General features: G+C 39.2%; 2 protein-coding genes across 2 annotated transcripts in view; both read left to right on the top strand.

Moving 5' to 3' along the window:
* The first annotated feature begins 5,656 nt into the window (after nt 1-5,656).
* Nucleotides 5,657-19,591, top strand: part of LOC112571513 (glutamate receptor-interacting protein 2-like) — an 18,906-nt gene continuing 4,971 nt past the window's right edge. The window contains 12 exon segments of the mRNA XM_025250527.1: nt 5,657-5,905; nt 11,438-11,497; nt 12,559-12,630; nt 13,457-13,520; nt 14,192-14,337; nt 14,849-15,154; nt 15,825-15,972; nt 16,222-16,403; nt 17,119-17,331; nt 17,795-17,987; nt 18,162-18,718; nt 18,721-19,431. Of these exon segments, the coding sequence (XP_025106312.1) occupies nt 5,893-5,905; nt 11,438-11,497; nt 12,559-12,630; nt 13,457-13,520; nt 14,192-14,337; nt 14,849-15,154; nt 15,825-15,972; nt 16,222-16,403; nt 17,119-17,331; nt 17,795-17,987; nt 18,162-18,718; nt 18,721-19,100 (2,334 nt within the window). The 5' untranslated portion in view covers nt 5,657-5,892 and the 3' untranslated portion in view covers nt 19,101-19,431.
* The window catches only part of LOC112572120 (glutamate receptor-interacting protein 1-like), a 1,517-nt gene continuing 1,043 nt past the window's right edge, over nt 19,118-19,591 (top strand). Inside the window, exon 1 of the mRNA XM_025251669.1 lies at nt 19,118-19,431. Within this exon, the coding sequence (XP_025107454.1) occupies nt 19,118-19,431 (314 nt within the window). The remainder of the gene's footprint in view (nt 19,432-19,591) is intronic.

Here is a 19,591-nt window from a genome sequence, read left to right as displayed (position 1 = left end):
ATAAAATACTCGTCGTCGTCGTCTCGACCGCAATTGTCGCCGTCTTCTATCGAGAATTTTGAAATGAAAAATTGTTTTTCGAAAATGAGAAAAAAATATAGACAAAAATCTTTTTATAACTATATATATATATTTCTCATAGTTTTCTGAGACGGAGAGCGAACAGAAGAATGATTCCCCTTCTTCCTTCGCCTGGCTTTGCAGACCGCGCTGTACTCAGCAAGTTCCATTTGTCTCGAGCCTGTTCGTCCATCTTGCCAGCGCATGAATGGAATCATGGGACATTGCAACCTGTCTGTAAAACTTGATGACAGAACTTTGTGCGCTTTTACAATTTAATACCTTAGACTCTTGTGGGGAAAGGAGAAAACGAAGCCCTGCTCGGAGCTAGTTTAACAATGTAATGGGCGGGTCATGATCTCGCGTTGCTACAGAAATGACAGTGCCAAGGGTCCTTTTATAGGTCTCTGTGTTTTATGTCGTGATGGCCTTCGGTTGGTGGCCGCCTCGCAGTATAAAATGCCGCTTTATTAGACCATATATTTTGTGGGGTGGCTTTCGGTCGGTAATAGCCTAAGGAACTCGAGATTCATAGTTCTGATGAACAGAACACGTATGAACAGAACTGTCTGTACGGTTCTTCACAATGTCGATAGTCCTCGAAAATGTTAAGGACAGAAAATTAAAACTCTGCAAATGACCTGGTATCACTTATGTTGTCGTATAATTTGTTTTCCCCTTGCTGAAATAATCAAAAAAGGATGTTTTGACACATATCACGCAATCAGTTGCCATAGAAGCGATAAAGCCCTTACCAAAAATTTTTAAAGTTTCTAACTTTTCTTTCTGCTGAGTAAGCTTTACATTCTTTCTGATTTAGTGAACAGAGAGAAAGATCTACATTTTCAACAGTAGAAACATCTTGTTATTTTTATGAATGTTTTGTAAAACGATATGTTTACAAATTTAAAAAAAGATTTAAAACAGTGTAACTACTAAACTACTAAGTACACAAAATGTAACAAAACCTATCAAAAAATTTTTAGTCATTCTGTTTCATCTAAGCCTATCAGATAATTTAGGTGTTTAATAGAAAAATAACTATCTGGTAATGTTTTCCTAAATATAACTTAACATACCTAGTAAAATTGTTTATTTCACTTTTAGGAAAATAAATATTGTGTGTCCAAATGCTGAATAGGCTGCATAGTAGTAATTTTAAAATAGTGTTTGCAAACATCGAACAACACAGTTACAGGCTAAATTAGGTATCTATAGATTCGGCGTCCACCAGCTTCATAGGTATTGCCATCGTTTTTATGTCTGCTGTTTAGCTGACCCTGCCTCGCAATTTTTGCAAGAATAAGCAGAAGTATCAGCATCAGCAGCAAACTATATGCTCATCATCATGCTTTATACTAGGATCATTTTATGAACTGCCTATGTAATCAGAGTGAAGAAGGATGATCGATGTGGCTGTGGTTCCTTATTTTCTGCCAAAAGTACAAGCTGTCTGGTTCTTTGGGGACTAACAATGGTTTGTTGGTCTGTAGAAAATGAATGCTACAAACTTATTTAGTTGGCATTTTTTGTTTTATCTATATGGATATTATGCATTATAAACAAATCTGTAAAAATTGTGTTTGTTACATCTGTCTTCAGTAGGACAAACCAAGCCCAACCCACCCAACCTTTGTTCTCTAGACAGCTTGTGTCAAGAGCTGTGACCAGATATATGTGTGTGCATGACTGAGACAATGTAGTTTCTCCTTTCCTTGTTGACAATCGAGTATGGGTTTGACTTGTATACAACGGAGAATGTGCTTGAAATCTTTTAAGCATAGCTACATGGTTTTCGCTATGCGTCAGGTCATACCAATCGACTGACAACAAGTTTACTTTTTTGCATACCCTAGAAAACTTGCAAAAATAGCTACCAGCTGAGCTGGCAGACACAAGAAACAAATTCCAAGGGAAATAACCCGTGCTGGACAATCTAATTTGTAACACAAGTTCTAATCATTGTGATTTCCCTTTAGTCTCCAGACTGGAGCGAAAAGTATCATCGCAGGTGTTGAAACGTGGTGCGCAGTTCCGGAACACCGGCGTAAAATCTTTTGCCTCTGTAGATCGCGAACAAAACAGGTGTTAAAGTGGAAATTTCTTCTAGAACATCGTCAGGAGCAAAAATTGGTTTATTTAGACGGTAAAAGTCACTGACCGAATATCAAGGTGGAGATTTCGCAGGATGGGTGACATAATTTAGGTTCAAGAAGAGTAGGATATTTTGAGGTTATTTATCAAATAAAAGGTAGTGGACTAGGCAGCACTAAACTATATTAATTACTATTATTAATTAATTTGTGTGATCTCCGAACACGGTCTTGGGAAAATCTGAAGGAAATGAACAATCAACATTGCATTAGACGTTGTGAGCGTAGACCTTACAAAAACAACAACGTCCTTTAAATAGAGAAAGAAATGATAATTACAAGAATGATATTTACTTACTTCGCAGACATGACGTAGAGCAAGGATGTTACATTGAAGAAAATTGTCGAAGGGACACAATCCTTTCGATAATCCAGTACTTCTTATTTGGATTGTTCTCCCTTTCCTCTAGTGCAGGTTTTTCAAAAAGTCGACATTCACCCACCTCCAAATTTTTCTACCAGTAAGCATCCTTAGGCTTTAGCTAGTGCTTTAGTCCGCCTAAACTGTATAAATCTGTTCCTCCCATGTCCTCCCAGTAGGCCTGACCAAACTATTGTAAGAGCGGGTATTTATAAGGGGAGTATCCCGTATTGGTTTCATTTCTGAGAAATCAAAGAATCAATTTAAATAGATCTACTATGCCCTAATATAAGTGAGGCCGTGAACGATTTTATCTAATTCACTAAAAGCAAACATTTCGCGGTAAAACTTTATAGGTATAAGCACGGACGTATACAGTTTGTGATATATGTAACGGTCGAACAAAAAAAATACACTATTCATGAATTTTTTTGTTATAAAGCTCTTCATGTTTATACTTGTCACTGTTAGCTTCATTTTTGTCTTTATTTTCTACTTTAATTCTTTCTTCCTCCTACGATATTTCCTTGATATCCCCCCCCCCCCCTGCCAAAACAAATCCATCCATTCATAGAAATAATTCAAAATCAGTGTCCGTTCTACTTCACTAGTGTGTTTCCTTATATGCGATTGATGATGTTAGATGATGCTAATATTTACTCCAAATCTGCCGTCACTTCAACACAGCAACAAAGTCACAATTCACAAAAAAATCAATTTTAATTTCTCCATAAAATAAAATCAGCGTGCAACGTTCCTTCCATGCATCAGCGCCATCTGTTCTTCAGACAGGCTGGGATAACTCTTCTGTCTGGAAGTCTTCAGCAACAGCGAGGTTTGCAGACGACATGCAGACAACTTCTTGACGGCTTCGTGGCGGCTGTGTGGAGGATAGAACATTGTCATGTTGGTTGCCTGTATCCAAAACGAAAATGCCGGGCTGGAAACCTCATTGCCTGAGAGGTTCGATTTACGAAACACGTGAGTTTTGATGAATTGACAAACTTAACTCGAGCAAGCAAATTAGTTTTTTTTCCAGAATACAAACTCACTCGAACTTCCAGTTGCACTTGAAGCACCGTTGTCTCTCTGGCGAAGAAAATGCCTGAGATCTTCAAGATCTTCTAAGATCTTCAAGAAAAAGAAAATGCCCGTAGCATAATCAGGATAATGTTATAATTGGCAGTCATTACTTTGAGACTTTTGGTGAAAAGTTACACTTCTTCTAGTTGGTGTATAGTTCTGCTTGTTGCATGACCATAGTCTGTTTTGCCTTTCAATATTTACATGAAGCCACAGACAAGCCTGTATCAGCCAGGCGCCGAAAGGCATCGCTCAGCCAAGCTACGGCTCGGATTACAGCACTTCCAGTCAGACACGTGCGTGTTTGCAAATTACAGCTGAGCCTTGACTTGCGATGCACTGGTTCAGAATGGTCGGAAGGGTAGGCAGGATGAGGGGAATTATAAGTTGGGCGGGGTTGTGTCATCAGTAGGGAAGTTCTTGGTGAGCTGCCCATGCCTTAAAATCCTTTTTCAACTAGTAATGAAAATTATTGGGTTTTTAAAAATGTTTTCTGAAAGAAATGAAAGGAAGGGCTGATCGAGTTGTGCTGATATACCGATATAGTGTTTTTTTTTTTTAAAAAAAAACTTGTTTCGTTTACTTTTTTTTTTTAGGGTAGATGTTCACTTGTAGACCAAGGGTGACTGATACACATATTTGTTAAAAGATTAGCCAGTGACAAATTAGTATTTAGAAATCTGCATAATCTTTTTGTAGTTTACTGTTTATGTTGTTTTTAACCGTTCTGCAGAAACCTCCTACAGTCACTTATTGTGCTACCATTTTAGTAACGATTAAATCCACATTTATTTCACTTTAATTTTAGTATAGATCACTATTTAAAAAGAAAAAGATCCTGTTATTTAAACATTTCACTTTTTATAGCAGGTCTATGACATAGCAGTTTAATATTTGTCGTAATAATATGAATTAATTATTATCCATTAAGACATACAAATTTTGCAATAGAAATGTTCCCTTCTCACCATTGCAAACAATGAAATAGAAGATAAAATGCAAATCCACATGAGGAAGATAATTATACTTGAAAAAACACAATAGAAGAAAAATCAATCAAAGAATATTGTTAAAGTAAAAATAATAAATATTTTTACTGATGGAAAAACTTGGTGGCAATTAGTGTACTCAGCTTCGAAGCAGAGTGCTTCAGGCTCAAGATACACTTGCAAAAAAGAAATCCCTCAACCCAGTGAACAGTACACTGGCTTTATGAATACAAATTTGTGGGATCCCTATGTGTGGGACCTATCCATCATACCACAGAATATGATCCATATTCTGCAGAATTCCGTCTATGAATGCCAGCCATTCTGCTACATCACATCATAAATTATATGATAAATGCTAATAATATTTCTAAATTTCTGTGTATCATGCTATTACTTAAATGACCTTGATAGCAGACAATATGCAGTGATATTTAGTAGTTATCTCATGAAGCTATGGTCATAAAATGTCATAGCATTCAGTCTAGCATATAAGGAGTTGAGTGTCTACAATAATCACAGAATCATGCATAAGGTTAAGAGACTGCTAGCCAGTGTTTAATGACTTCATCTTAGTATTTTAGCTACTAAAATAAAAATTAGTCATACATTTTCAGTTTCAGCATTGCAAATTTTGTAGTGACCAGCAGCAGGATGAGGAATAATAATGTCTGTCACAATCAGAGCCAGCATTAGGAACACGCTGGGCCCTGACCAAATGTCATTTGCGGGGACTTTAGCCATAAGTGTAGGCTACATAATCCTCAAGCACAGGGCCTGGGACAGTCGCCCCTGCTTGCCCCCCCCCCCCCCACTTACCTAGTGCCAGCTGTGGTCACAGTGGTATACTTCTCAGATTTTTTCAGTCTTAGGCTTTCAGAGGTGTTATATCAGGTTTCTGTAGTATACAGAATAGGAACCCATCCCTCACCTTGCAGGATGCAGCATAATGCATGAGAAGCTAACATTGCCCCACCATTTAACACAATCAGCAGTGACCTAGAAAGCCATGTAAGAGGGTGTGCCAACTATTCAGCAGTTTTTGGGGTTTTTTATTGGTTGTTGTTGGAAGGTCTGCTTACACAAGAGTTGGCAGCAGTTCCAGTGGGACTGTAGCTGAGGTCACAGGATTTCTAAACATTCAGGCTTGTGTTTGTGAAGGCTTTTTCCCTCTAAATGATCACGGGGAGATAGAAGCTATAAGACTGTAGTTGTCTCTGTGCTTCACGTTTCCTGAGTATGGACTATGAAACCATATGGTGTGTATATTACTTTCTGTACAGATTTTAGTCAACTAATCGGAATGCTTTTATCTGACATCTTGAACACCTGTTGCTCAGTCTCCTAACTGAGGAAGTGACATTTTTAGCTCGTGGTTCAACACCAGGTCATCCTGATCTTTTGGTGATTTCTTTAACTCTCTTTTCTGTTTTTATCATGTTTTCTTTCTTGTTTTTTTTTTTTTTAGTATGTGGTTGCTAATTTACTGGTAGCTGAGTCAATGACAGACTTCTTATTTATTTTTGGTGAGATAGAGAAAATAAAACATTTTTAGTGAATACTCTGAATAATTCCAATAGTTGAAATTGAAATTCAACCCTGTTGCCAATCTTGCTGCATTTAAAAATAGTTTGAGGAAAGACATGAACATACACATATATTCATAAAAACGAAACATGCATCCAAACCTGTGTACATAGATTGACACACACCACTTTTCTGGACAGTTTTGTTCACTTAAAACTGTTCTGTTGCAGATAGATTAAAAGTTAGTAATTGAAAGTGTGTATTGTAGACCATCACTGATCCACATAAATGTAGCTAGCAGAACACACATTCTGTATACTAACATCTAGCTTACTTATTTAAACCATTTGATAACCCTTCCCATCCATTTGTTTTCTTGGTGTCCTGAGGCTAGCCCACTGCAAGCAAAGCAAATGTTACATACAGTAATGATGCATTAGCCTTGTTGTAGAATGGTGTGAGGCTAAGTAATTGCTTTTACATTCTACTATGAATGTAAGAGACCTTTTATCAAGCAGTCTTGCCTAAATCAGTAAATGGGAAACTTTAATGGTGTGCCTGTCAGGATGGAGACAGCCATCATCTGTGCCTTTTATCACTTCAGCTGCCAGGTGAAACACATGTAAGAGGCAACTTTATTTCTCTCATAATCATCCTTCTTGGAAGAAAAAGTGGGGGGTCCAGGAACCTGGTTCTCTCAGTCCCATTGATAGCAGTTCTGCACCCAGCGGTACCTGAGTCCCCACCCTCTCATCTCCTTTCCTTGTACTGTTCTGACCTATTTTCCTCCTTCCAGTGATATCTTAGCTGCAGCTCTTTGGATAAAAAAACCCAGAGAAACAGAATCTTTTCCCTATGCTACATCCTGTGCCTAAAGAATAATGGGTTTGCCCAAACTGCCAGAAGAGAGTTGTAATTCCACTCTAGGTGATAACTTGTCTAACCTGGCTTTAGGCACCTGAGTTTACTCCTCACCACCAATGCTTTAGTTGCCTTTGTTCTTGCTTTGCCTGCACTGTGTCAGCAGCAGAAAAAAAGAAGTATATATAATTTTAACAGTGTGTGTGTGTTTTTATTATTTTTATTTTTATTTATTTTTGTTGATTAGTGACAAAGGATTTTTGTACTCTTGTTCATTATGTAACATAGACATCAAGAACATAGACAGTTGTTTTTTTTGGAGTTATATGCTTATTAACTTATCTTCTTTTTGAAAGAGGGAAGGGCAAAAAATTAGAGGGCAAGCCGAGGTAGTCAGAAAGTAAAAACCCTTTTCAAGACAAAAAGAAGGGAAAAAGCAGCTTCCTGGGCAGAAATCAATGAAGGCATGAGTTTATCAAAACTCAGCCACGACCAGCATCAGTCAAGTGGCAAACAAGAAGGACCTCAGTTCTAGAGCTAGGTCAGAAATCATTTCCTGTGATAACAGCCCTGTGAAGGGCATCAAGGCTAGTGGTTGTGGAGCCAAAAAGATAAATTCAGCTAATGAATGAACTGACAGTTGCAGGATATGATGTGCACATCCCTGATAGCTGTTACACAGAATTTGGGCTTTTTACGGTCTTACACCCTGGTTGCTACTTTTCCTTAACTGGCCCTTAGCAGTATCTCTAGCATTAGCAAACTTTTATCTGTTCCCCTACATATCCCTTCGGATCATGTTAAGATATATGTTTCAACTGTTTGTTATATAATTTCTGTCTACAGACTATATATGCTCATATAAATACAGCTATATGGTCAGGTGCTCTAAAAAAAAAATAATATAGTAAAGCTTTTTCATTTATACAAAGTAGTTTATCTGGTTAATATTTTAGGGGTTTTTGTTTTTTGTTTTTTTTTTGTTGTTCTTTAAAGGAATATAAGTTGTTCTTTAAGTGATATAAATCAAGGGGAATTTTGTGTTTTAATTTTGCTAAAAGGATATATACAGTAGTTTCCTACTTCGAACGTTTGAGTTACGAACTTTAGTTCATATGACTAGCCTTCTGGAATGGAACCTGTTTGTAAGTTGGGGACATCCAGACATACTGTACTGTTTTCAAGATCGGTGTCATTCTCTCCCTCAGTTTTCTACTCAACCTTTCACTCTTCTTGAAGATCGAGGCTTTATAGCCTGGTGGTTAGGTCCCTCTACTGTGAAACAGGAGGTATTCGGTTCAATACCTGCTTGGGCCTGTGACCAGAAAACTTCCTTTTGCCCACCCAGTTGTTGTCTGACAGAAGTGGGTACATGACTTTCCACAAAAGGTGGAAGGAAAGGGTTGGGCTCCACCTATCACATGCTAACCCTTGACTGGCAAACAATTATGTTAGCTGCGCCAACACCCCCTATTAAGCTAAGGGTCTCTTTTATCTTCAACTGCTACATTATAACTATTCTCTCCTACCCTTTACCCCGCCCCCTCAGCCAGCATTGCAAGCAGAACACTGGAAAAGGTGTAGGAACATCGAAGGTATATGCTTCAGTTGATAACCCTCTAATGGTCTTTCTCCATTTGTGAGTTGCTGAGAATGCAAGCACCATCTGGAGAGGTCAAGGTGACATCTCTACTATGAGCCTGCAGCTTTTTTTCTGGCAAGACAGCCTTATTCAGAAAGGATTGATGGCATCATGCCATTTTGGAAGAATGCTGCGTGGAATGTTAGAGGGTGCCATCATGCTTATCTTTCGCCGCGCTGGAAGTCAAAGTGTGACACTACACCTACAACTTGAAGGGCCCATTGGTCAACAGCTGTTTGTCTAATCAATTAAATTATCCCATTCCCTCCGTGCACGCACGCGTACTCGCACACACACACACGATGCGAGGATCGTCGATCATATATTTAGGATTTCATCCGTGCCGAAACGTCCAGTTAATAGCAAAAACAAAGTATCAATACATGTGACATCGATCAGGTTATTGTTAGTAAACTTTTTTCAGTATAGTTTTCTTTTCAGAAATCGTTCAGCGTGGACTTCTTATTCATTGCTTTACATCTCATCCATCCTTACAACTCGAGCTATATGTAATAGTTTCATTTATTTTTGTATTTTCTTTTTGACAAGCTGGGTGATAAACCGATGAAAATGATATATAGTGGCAGACAAGATCTTGTTATATAAGCTATACAGCTGTGGAAGATGATGGTGGCTGTCGGGAAGTCGAGATCTTACACAATTCTTAAGTCTATGGACTGTTTCTCTCCGGCAAACGAACTTAGGAGGCAGATTTACGTACAGTCTTGTCGAAGGATTTCAATCGGAGCGGTGGAGTACTGGTGAAAGGTGATAAGCACCGACAGTGGAAGTACCTGAGTGTCCTGGGAGGGGATGCGTGCCTGCCAGGGGTTGGCCAGTGTGTACACGCGTTTTCACGCGCACGAGTTTGCCTCGCGCAACCGATGTTCCTAAGGCTCGGAGACATAATGTGCTATCGCCCGGCTAAACCCACGTACAGCACGGAGAACAAGTCTGGCGACCGTTGTGTGTATCCATTAGCGTGATGGCGAGGCAGCAAACAAAAGGGGATGAAACAGCTGCAGGCTGCGGATCGCTTGGACATTTTGAGAATGTCGGTCATTGAAGATCGCTCGATCTGGGATTGGAGGACCTCGTGGCATGTGTTGCTCGACATCTGTCGTGGCGAATTTTTTTATGCCAGTGTTGTGAATCTGTGCGTGGAACCCCTAAAAAAAAGGAAAAAAATCGATCAGAGACTGCAATATATTTCTGGCAGTGAAAAACTATCCTCGAAAGGAATGTTCGGATGTTTAGATTACCAATGTCGGAATACCAGTAAGGACCAACTACTACACAGGTCCCAGCTGATGACTGCTTACCGACGATTTGAAGGGTCATTTCCCGCCGACTTCTCCTCATCGATTGTCCATGCCACGCCCCTCTTTGCTCGTATATAATGCTTGAGGGAAACAGCAGACCAGCATGAGCATGCGAGTAGACTGTCTAGACGCCCATGGATTGTGCATTTTTCTGGAAGAGGCGACTAAAGGTGATGACAGACATGACTGATTACCTGTGCAGCCAGCACACGGCATCTGTAGGTGCAACAGCGCCCTGCAGCATGTAACTGTATGTGTACAGCTGGCAAAGTCTCCTATCTCATGGAACCTCGCAAACGCTTCTCCTTGTGTGGCTGCTTCAAAATGCGAAAAAGTAATGTGTGTGTGAGAGGAGAGAAGGGAGAATGTGTATTTAAGGAACTAGTGAGAGTAAATATGAGAGAGAGGTATCAAGTAATTGAATGAGCTATATACACTATAGTGAAGGAGAGAGAGAGATCGCATATATTATGTTTGTAAGAGAGTGGGGTGGGGAGAGAATGTATGTCTATTTAAATAAATAGTTAGTGAGTGTATATGAAAGAGAGGTAATGAGCAAGTAATTGTTCTAATGAGTGAATAAGAAAGAGTGTAAATGTTTGTATGTGTGTGCTAAGGGGGAGGGAGCATGCTACTGTATGGCCTATGGTTTGATTTTTGGTGGAAGTAGAACATCCTCGTGCATTACAGTTTTTACTGCTGGTCCTCCATCCATCTTCTCACACTAATAACTGACTTTTACTAAAAGGTTTAAAACCCAAGTGCAGATCACCATACATGTTTGTCAATCTCTCGTAAACAAACCATCACTTTGCCATGTGCTCTCCTCCTCTCTCCCCTATAAGACAAATATACCCCATTAAACAAAAAAGATACACTTTAAAATAACACTTGATCCAATGAAGGAAGAGTGTATAATACCAAAAAATTTGTGGTACTTTTTTGTGAGTGTTACACTTGTAATGAAAATGCTGAAAGAGTCACATCAACACTTTGTACAAATATTTCTGGTGTAGTTTTACGTGAAGGATTGTAGATACCACATAAAAGAAATAAACATTTTCTAGCTGTACGACACATTTTGTTCTTTTTTTTCGGCATCTCTTCCACACCACCCCTCCTCCTGCAGCCACACCCAACAACTCCCCTACATATCCACATATGTGTGTACACAAAAAGATTCAGATACACTTAAATCAGCAAGTTCCTTGTGTGTAATAAAAGCTTCCTAAATTTGAGTTGACTATTAAGAGATTTACAGCATAGTGATTTAGAAAACAACTAAAAAAATGTCAGTATTCATTTAAGCCATCTGGCTAGCATGATTATCATGTTTTTAGTTCCACCATCCTTTCTTAGTTTAAAAAATAGTAACCGAATAATGGAGGTGAAAAATTCTAATTAATGATACAATCTGTTAATCACTTATCTGTTCACAGAAACAGCCACTTCTGGCAGGCTGCCTTATGAGTTGGGAACTGGATTGCATGGAGCTGAAGGTCAGAACATTTTTGCAACTCCCTCCACACTTTTTCCATTTTATACAAAATTAAAATTTAACATTTGAAGAAATTTGTCTTATGTTATTATTTTTTAAGATGCTGTCACTGCTATTTTACCGATAGATATTATTTAGCTTTATTCAATAGCTGCATTTCATTTTGAAGTATAATGCTAACCTGAAGAATTAATAAGTTATTGTGCAAACTGCTTATAAGTATATTCTTTAAATGTATTTTAAAACCATGACTGTCTTCAGCTATTAGTACACGTGAAGGCAGGTTGGAAAATTCACAGACAATTTTAAAATGATGCTAGTTTTGTGTTTAACATATTTCTCAAAAAGGTTACTCAGCTTTTCTCAACAATTGCAGTGTGTTTCTGCATTCAATAAATCCTCCTTTTAAACAATGCTCAAAATCCTTTGTTCTTATATTTCAGCTTCAAACACAGAAGTCTAACCAGGCACAATTATTCAGATTTAATAAAATTTAAAACAAAGATTCCATGAACTTTTGACCCTCCATTTGTATATGCTGAACAAAACAGAATTAATAAAAATTTATCTGGATATAAATGAATGCAAACTTTCACCATACAATTGTGGCTATCTGACTACTTTGTACATCCTTTTTATCTCTTAATTTCTTTCTTCCAGCTGCCTTCTTAAATAAACCTTCTACAATAGTTATGAACCATGAATTGAGTTCTGATATTTGCCATGGCATGTATTTAAACACACTGAGCTATGTCCTGTGATTCCACAAAAGTCCAGGAAAATACTGAATAGCAGTGAAACAAATATTGACACATCTAATGAGAGCACTGACATGAAAAGAATGTGTGTTAGCAGCCAACTTTGTGGTACAAAACAGCTGTGACGTGTTATCCTGGCAAAAGAATGTCATCTTCTGATCCATCAGGGATTTTTTGTTGCATTCATTAGCAACTTGCCAAAAGCTCCCAGACTACAGCAGGTGAAAACAAGATTTGGATATAACTATGAGTGCAGCACACATGTAAATATCTCATCATTTGCTTTCTTCTTATTATTATTCAGAAGAAAAACGAGGAGTTGCAGTAGTAGAGCTACACAAGAAGGAAGGATGTGGCCTTGGCTTAACTGTCTCAGGTATGCATGCAGGCTTTAGAGCACTCTTCAAGTTGGCATTTTAATGGAAGAGAAAGCCCTTGAGCTAGCTTGAGTTATATTCTCGGGGAACTTTCTTTCTGTCCTTGTGGTATATTTTTAGCTTTTATGGGGAGAGAGGGTTGTGGCTTTCATTCTTTAACATTTTTCACTTTTCATGTCTTTCATATTTTCTCTTAGGTCTTTCTCTCTGGGAGAGAAATGTGAAATATAGGGTTCCTTTTTGCACGATGCTTGTCTTTGCAGTGCTTAAGATTTGTTCTTAAGGCAGCTGGAATACTTCCAGCAAAAATAGATAACATTTATAAGATAGACTTTTAAAAAATAGGTATCTATATAGATGCTTTCTGCAGAAGGAACTGGTACCCAGAGATTTAACACCAGCCAATGGCTATGAATGAGTTGAGATCTCATTCAAACATATAGAGTCATGGCTAAAAAATAATGTTTTGAGACACCAGTTAGACCCTGGCATATTGTTTACTAGTTTGTTTGCCTTTTAAGTATGAATCTGATCATTCTGAACTGTTTTCCAACTCTTTTTTTTTTAATCTCTAAATGTGCAAGTGAGGGATGTGAGTGTGTGTTTGAGTGAGAGAGAGAGTGTGAGAGACACCTGCTCAAAGGAAGGCCAGGTATTAGTGTATCTGAGAGTATGGTGTATCTCAAGAATGACCTTCTTCATAATATATTCCATCATTGAATCAGTGGTGAATATCAGTGGGTAAATTTTGTAAAAGACATTTTCTCTGTTGGTGATGTTTTAAATGTTATGTAGAGCTACAACAGTGTTGTTTTCATGGTACAGGTGGGGAAGACAAAGGAAGCAGAGCTCAGGTGTATGACTTACGCCCAGGCAGTATTGCACATCGGTAATAATGTCTACAGTGTCAGCTACTACTATCCACACAATTGTACAACATTTTTTTTTCAAATTCTCTTTCCTCTTTCAGATACTTGGCATACAAGATTAGTTTTTATCTTTCACAAGTAAGAAATAACTTTAGGCCTCTACATTAGAGACTTCCAGCTGCATTTCTTAGCTCATCCTTCTTGCTTAATCTTCACCAAATCCACCAGATATCATACTTGTTTATGTGCCAAGTTCATGCCAAAGCACTTCATCAACATCGCTTAAAAGAGCCTAAAAGTTCATATCATGCAGTTTTTTCCTACCTTTGCTCTTTCTCTCTGCTCTTTCTCTCTCCACCCCATTCATTCCCTCCCTCCATACCTTCTTATTCTTCTACTAGCTCTTTCATTTTCATCATCTCTTTCTTCATTCTTCCTCTCTTTCCCTCATATTCTTTTTCTTTTCCCTTCCCTCACTCATACTTTTTCTTCTCGCTTTCTCCTTTATTTAAATGCTTTTTTAATTTATTTTTTTGATGTCCTTATCTCTTTTCTATCATTTCTTACTCTTTCTCTCACTCTTTCTCTCCCCTATCCCTACATTTGACAACTTTTGTCATTGTTTGATTGATGCTTACACTTCTTGAATGATTATAACCATTGCTTATAAATTCACATTTGTGCTCTTTAGATCAGATGCCCTTGTTATTGGAGACTACATTTTGTCAGTCAATGGAATTCGAACATCAGGACTCAGACATGAAGAAATAATAAACTTGCTGAAAAATGCTGGAGAAAAAGTGTGTCTTGAAATTGAATATGAAATCCCAGAAATAAGTAAGTGAACAACAGTGAAGACTACTTGACAACAGCAGTGATGTTCTACTTACCACAAAGTGTCTCAAAATTAGCGTTAGAACCTTGAACACTTTATATGAATAGAATAATTTTCACTATCAGACCAACCCAGAGTTTCTAAAATATTGTGTATGTGTGTAGATCAAAAATCGATTTGTTTTAAGTATCCTCCATTCCTTTTTTTCTTTAGTGCTGTAACCCTCCAATGAGGATTTCTATGCAGTACATACTACTTTTATTATCATTGTACATATAACATGATTTCCTTTGATCTTTTAAATGCTTATCTTTCAAACTTGGCATAAACTGATAATCTCTTGTGGTGTGAGGAATAGAAACCAAGAGAAACAGAGGTAAAGGATATCAAATTTTGAGTGGAGTGGAGATTGCATACAATGGAATATTTATTTTTCTGCATTGGACATTATAGCAATCAGATGGCATAAACATGAAAATATCAATGTCAGTGACATACAAAATTCCTTTCCAGTCCCTTCCTCAGCAAATGTTCAGACTCGACAATGGGATGTCACTCTCGACAAGGAGGGCCCTGGTTACGGGTTCACATTACGTGGTGGCATGAAAGTAGAGAGCATGAAGGCCCATCCCCTGACTGTGGTAGCTGTCCGGCCAGGCAGCCCAGCTGATCGGGATGGTCACATAAAGGTTGGAGACCGAGTGATCCAGGTGAATGGTTACAAGGTGACGCACCTGACACTGGCAGAAATGTGGGGACTTCTCCAGCACTGTGGAAGCCAGACAATATTCACAGTTGCATATGATGTTGCAATCATGGGTAAGTGCCTTGGTACAGACTCTGTTTCACTTCTGGATATTTCAAAAATAGATTATTGCCTAATTGCATTTGTCAAGGATGTTTTAACTGCTGTTCAGATTTTTAAAGGTAACATTATTGAACAGCATAATTAGTTTAGCACTTTTATTTATGAGATCTTATGGATGATAAGAGATCTTACAATGTAGCGCATGTGGGCCTTTCTCATGAATCTTATTGTACAAATTATGGGACATGCGTTAAATCTATGTGGGCCCTTTTCGTAACCCTTATTATACAGATGTACAAAATTTCACCAGTTTCAATTTTCCTGTCAAAATTCTTTATTTAGCAACCCTCCCTTCTTCATCAAAACAATTTATTTGTTTTATTAGCCATTATCATAACTCTTTATCACAAGTCCGCAATAAATCTTTTCCCCAGTGAGCAATCATGCTGATTTGCTTTAAAGAAAGTAATGCTGTCTTTCAGATGTCTGACAGATGAGCGCTGGTTTTCCTTTAGGTAGTGTTGCTGTGGCCCTCTTGTAGTTGTGTTCTGGTCTTCCTTTCGGTGGTGTTGCTGTTGTCCTCTGATGTTGTCCCTCACCTAAACTTGTCCGCAAAGTGTGCAGTCTTGTGATAAAGCTTGCAAAATCTTCAGACTTGGATGACTTTATATGCATATTTAGATGCAGTGGAGAATGCGTCAGGTCCCCTGCTGGTCGAGATTGACAAAACACCTGGTTCAGCACTTGGCATTGAGCTATCTCAGAGTACCTACCAGAGCAAGCCATGCGTCTGTGTGGAGAGCGTTAGAGCAATGAGTGTTGCGGACAGGTACTTTCTCACTCTTTTCTGGTTTTTTCTTTTACACTCTTAATGATTATGTTGTGTTTATTAAGACCTGTAATGGGTCAATTCCTGCACATTAGTGCCAAGCATGCATTTCTTATCGCAGAGTGCCGATGTGGTCTCAGACTCCACCAGCTGTGTGATATGTACACCACGCTCCCAACAGACCCAACAGTTAAATTAGAAACATTTCCTTGCCATGTTACAATTAAAACCAGGCCTTCCTCTGAGCAGGAGTGGTGCACTTCATGTTGGAGACCATATTCTGGCAATAGACGGTGCCAGTGTGGAGCATATGTCTGTTGCTGAAGCAACTCAGCTGCTGAAAACGGGAGCAGATAACTCCATCACTCTAGAGATTCTTCCAGTCACCCATTTGCAGCACTGTGTCTCGCGAGAAGCTCTAAGCAGGACATGTATGTGTAAGGATGTAAAGTATGTGTGAATATGTTAGGGTATTTATGAAAAAGATATGCATCTGGACCTTAAATATTTTAACATGTGACATTATAATTATGTGTAAGCTTATAAATGTTAACATGTGCCCATGTTTTTTAGGAGCAGGACATATATGTCAACATGTTTGTGTTAATTATAAGCTGTGTGCAGTATCTGCACAGTTTAGCATAACTTGCTTTTTTATAGAACAATTTTCTAATGAGAATGAGCCACAAAATTGTGCCTCTTCATTCAAATTGTCAGAAACTGCAGATATGACAGCATAAAGATTTTTATGACAAATGTAGGATTTTCTTATGTAACACAATTAGTTAACACACGTAAGGCTATGTAGCTTGTGAAATAAGCTCACAAGATGGAATAAATTAGTGATCCAGGACAAAAACTGCATAGGATTTTTGTTTCCTTTCTACTCAAAAAAATTGCTGTGGGTACTTGTACAATTGTAAAGGGAATATAACTTCACATCCAAACCAGCTCTGGTATATCAAAAAGGATTAATTAAAAACATGGGGAAGGTGTACATGTAGTGAGAAATCGTACGTTGAGAGCATAAAAGATAGAGGTTAGTGACAAAAGTAGTGTTTCACTGTTGCAAACATCCAAGATCTATCACAGTACCAACAATTGAAGCTAACATAACCTGTTGCCTATCATTTCAATCTTGTGCAGCACTTGTTCCATCCTTGTCTTCTGTGACACTGCCTAGCATGTCCCCATCTGTGTCACTGCACAATGGCATTACCACCCTGCCAACATACAGCTCACAGGGTCCTTCAGTTTCTGCCATTGCTCACTTTGCTACGCTAGGGTCCAGAAGCTCTCGCAGCTGTATGCTCAGCAAAGCAACATGGCCGTGCATGGACAGGAAAGTCAACTCTTGCAGTGAGTGCTCCATTGCAGCAGCACTGATGAGCTAATGAATGTAAAAGTCTTAGGACCTGCTTTACAAGCCATAGGATAATAAAATGTCCACAGTGAGAGAGTAGGGATACAAGAGAGAGAATGTGTGTGTTAGAACCTGCCTTACAAGCCATAAAATAATGTAATAAAACTTCCACAGAGAGAGTAGAGAGTGTATGTGTGTGAGAGATGGGCAACAACTGGAAAGGGAAACAAATAATTGTGAAAATGAATGCTGGCATGAGTGTACACATTTTTTGTAACTGTATGTTTCAACAAACTGTAGTTTTTGAGGGTTTTTACCCCCCTACAAATTCAATCTGCACTATTTTCATTTTTTTAAATATTATTTTGGCTTGATTTAACTACTTTTTAAACTTTTTTATGTCCTTATTCTATTATAAAACTGTTAACAAGGATTTATCATAAAGTGTTTTGTGTTTAGTGTCAGTAGTGTCAACAGCCACATCAGTTCGCACAGCCAACAACCAGGTATGTCATGTGGAGACCATGGAGCTAATGTTGTTTGGTGATGCCAAGGGTTTGGGCGTCACACTTGAAGGGGGGATCTTCTCAACCGCAGTTCTCTCCCACCCTCCTATTATTAGTGTCATCGAACCTCGCAGTGCTGCAGAGAAGTAAGATAACTGGTATTTCAGTGCAGTTTCCATAAAATCAGAACAAAATTTTTATTAAAATATTTCTTCTTCCTCTACAGTTTAGAGTCAATGCTATTCAGGCTTTGCAGGATAAATAAAAGTAGTTACATATCATAATTTGCTTTATATTTTTTCTGTCTGTGCTAACTGCAGATGTGGGGTCATTCAAGAAGGTGACAGAGTCTTGGCTATCAATGGCATGGAGACAGTAGAAAGGACTTTTGAAGAAGTCAGCCAGTACCTGCGGGAATCAAAGCCTCGGTGCATACTTGAGATAGAGTTTGATGTTGCTGAATCTGTCACTCCTACATGTGGAACTTACACAGTCAAGTTAGCCAAACGGTCAGGTGGGACAGGTATCACAGTTGGAGGACGCCGCAGACCAAATGACCCACTGGTAATAACAGATGTTAGGCAAGGCAGCGTGGCATACAGGAGTGGCTCCATCCAGCCAGGTGACAAATTATTAGCCATCAATGATGTGCGACTGGACACGTGCACTGTCGAAGATGCCACGCACCTTCTTGAACTTCCTGATGACATTGTGAAGCTGAAACTGGAACGTGACAATCCAGAGGAAGGCAGTGAGGACTGTGTGACATACACTGTGCAGCTGCAGCGACATGGAGGCCCTCTTGGCATCACTATCTCTGGAACAGAGGATCCCCTTGACCACATTGTCATCTCTGAGCTGACATCAGGAGGCCTAGCACAAAAACTGGTGCAATCCATGTTGGTGACCGGCTTCTTGGGATCAATGACAGTACCACCAAGAATAAGCCACTCTCTGAAGCCATACGAATGCTGCAGAGTGCTGGCGACATCGTTACATTGAAGATTGCCCGACCGTTTGCATCCAGCAGCGGCAAGCCAGTGAGTGGCGCCTTGCGTGAGCATGAAGACTCCAGCAAGCCCTCCACACCCATCCCCAGTATAGACAGTGCTATGGAATCCTGGGATGGTTCAGGCCAGGATGTAGGTGGTGTGTTGGCAGTAGTCACCATCAGGCTCTTGTGGTTGCAGCACCAAGGTCCAATCGTCTCAGCGTTGCTGGCTCTGACAAGCGCCTTTCCCACAACTCCATGGCACTAGAAGGCAGTGGGGAGGGAATGGCCGATGTTCGTATTTCTGATGATGAATGGGATGATGGTGATGACACTGATGATAATGCAGAGTGCGCTGCAAGCCATCCCAGTGAGGCCAGTAGCTTTGATGCAGATGAATGGGCACGTACCCTCGGAGACCTTGATGCCACATCAGGGTCAGAGATGCTGCGACAAATCAGTGCAAGTCTTCGACAGCGCAGCACTTTCAGCCTCGACCGCCGCTCCAACACTTCAGACTCCAAGCAACGGTCTGACAGGCAAGGTCAAAGCACCTCTCAAGCTAGCAGAAGTAGCAAGTCACAAGACGGTCTACACAGGTGAGTCTGATTCATGAGAAATTTTGAGGAAGCACCATGAAACAGTAAATAATTAATGGCTGAAAGAAAGCCTTGAATCAATTATGTTAATTATCTAGGAGAAAGAGTGTTAGAAGCTGACAGCATTAGGGGTGGTGTATACTGCAGCATTTCTAGGCAT

Source organism: Pomacea canaliculata, linkage group LG9 (genome assembly GCF_003073045.1).
Source record: "Pomacea canaliculata isolate SZHN2017 linkage group LG9, ASM307304v1, whole genome shotgun sequence".
Taxonomy (NCBI): Eukaryota; Metazoa; Mollusca; class Gastropoda; order Architaenioglossa; family Ampullariidae; genus Pomacea; species Pomacea canaliculata.
Note: the sequence above shows the minus strand (reverse complement) of the source record. Positions and strands in the feature narration are given on the sequence as shown.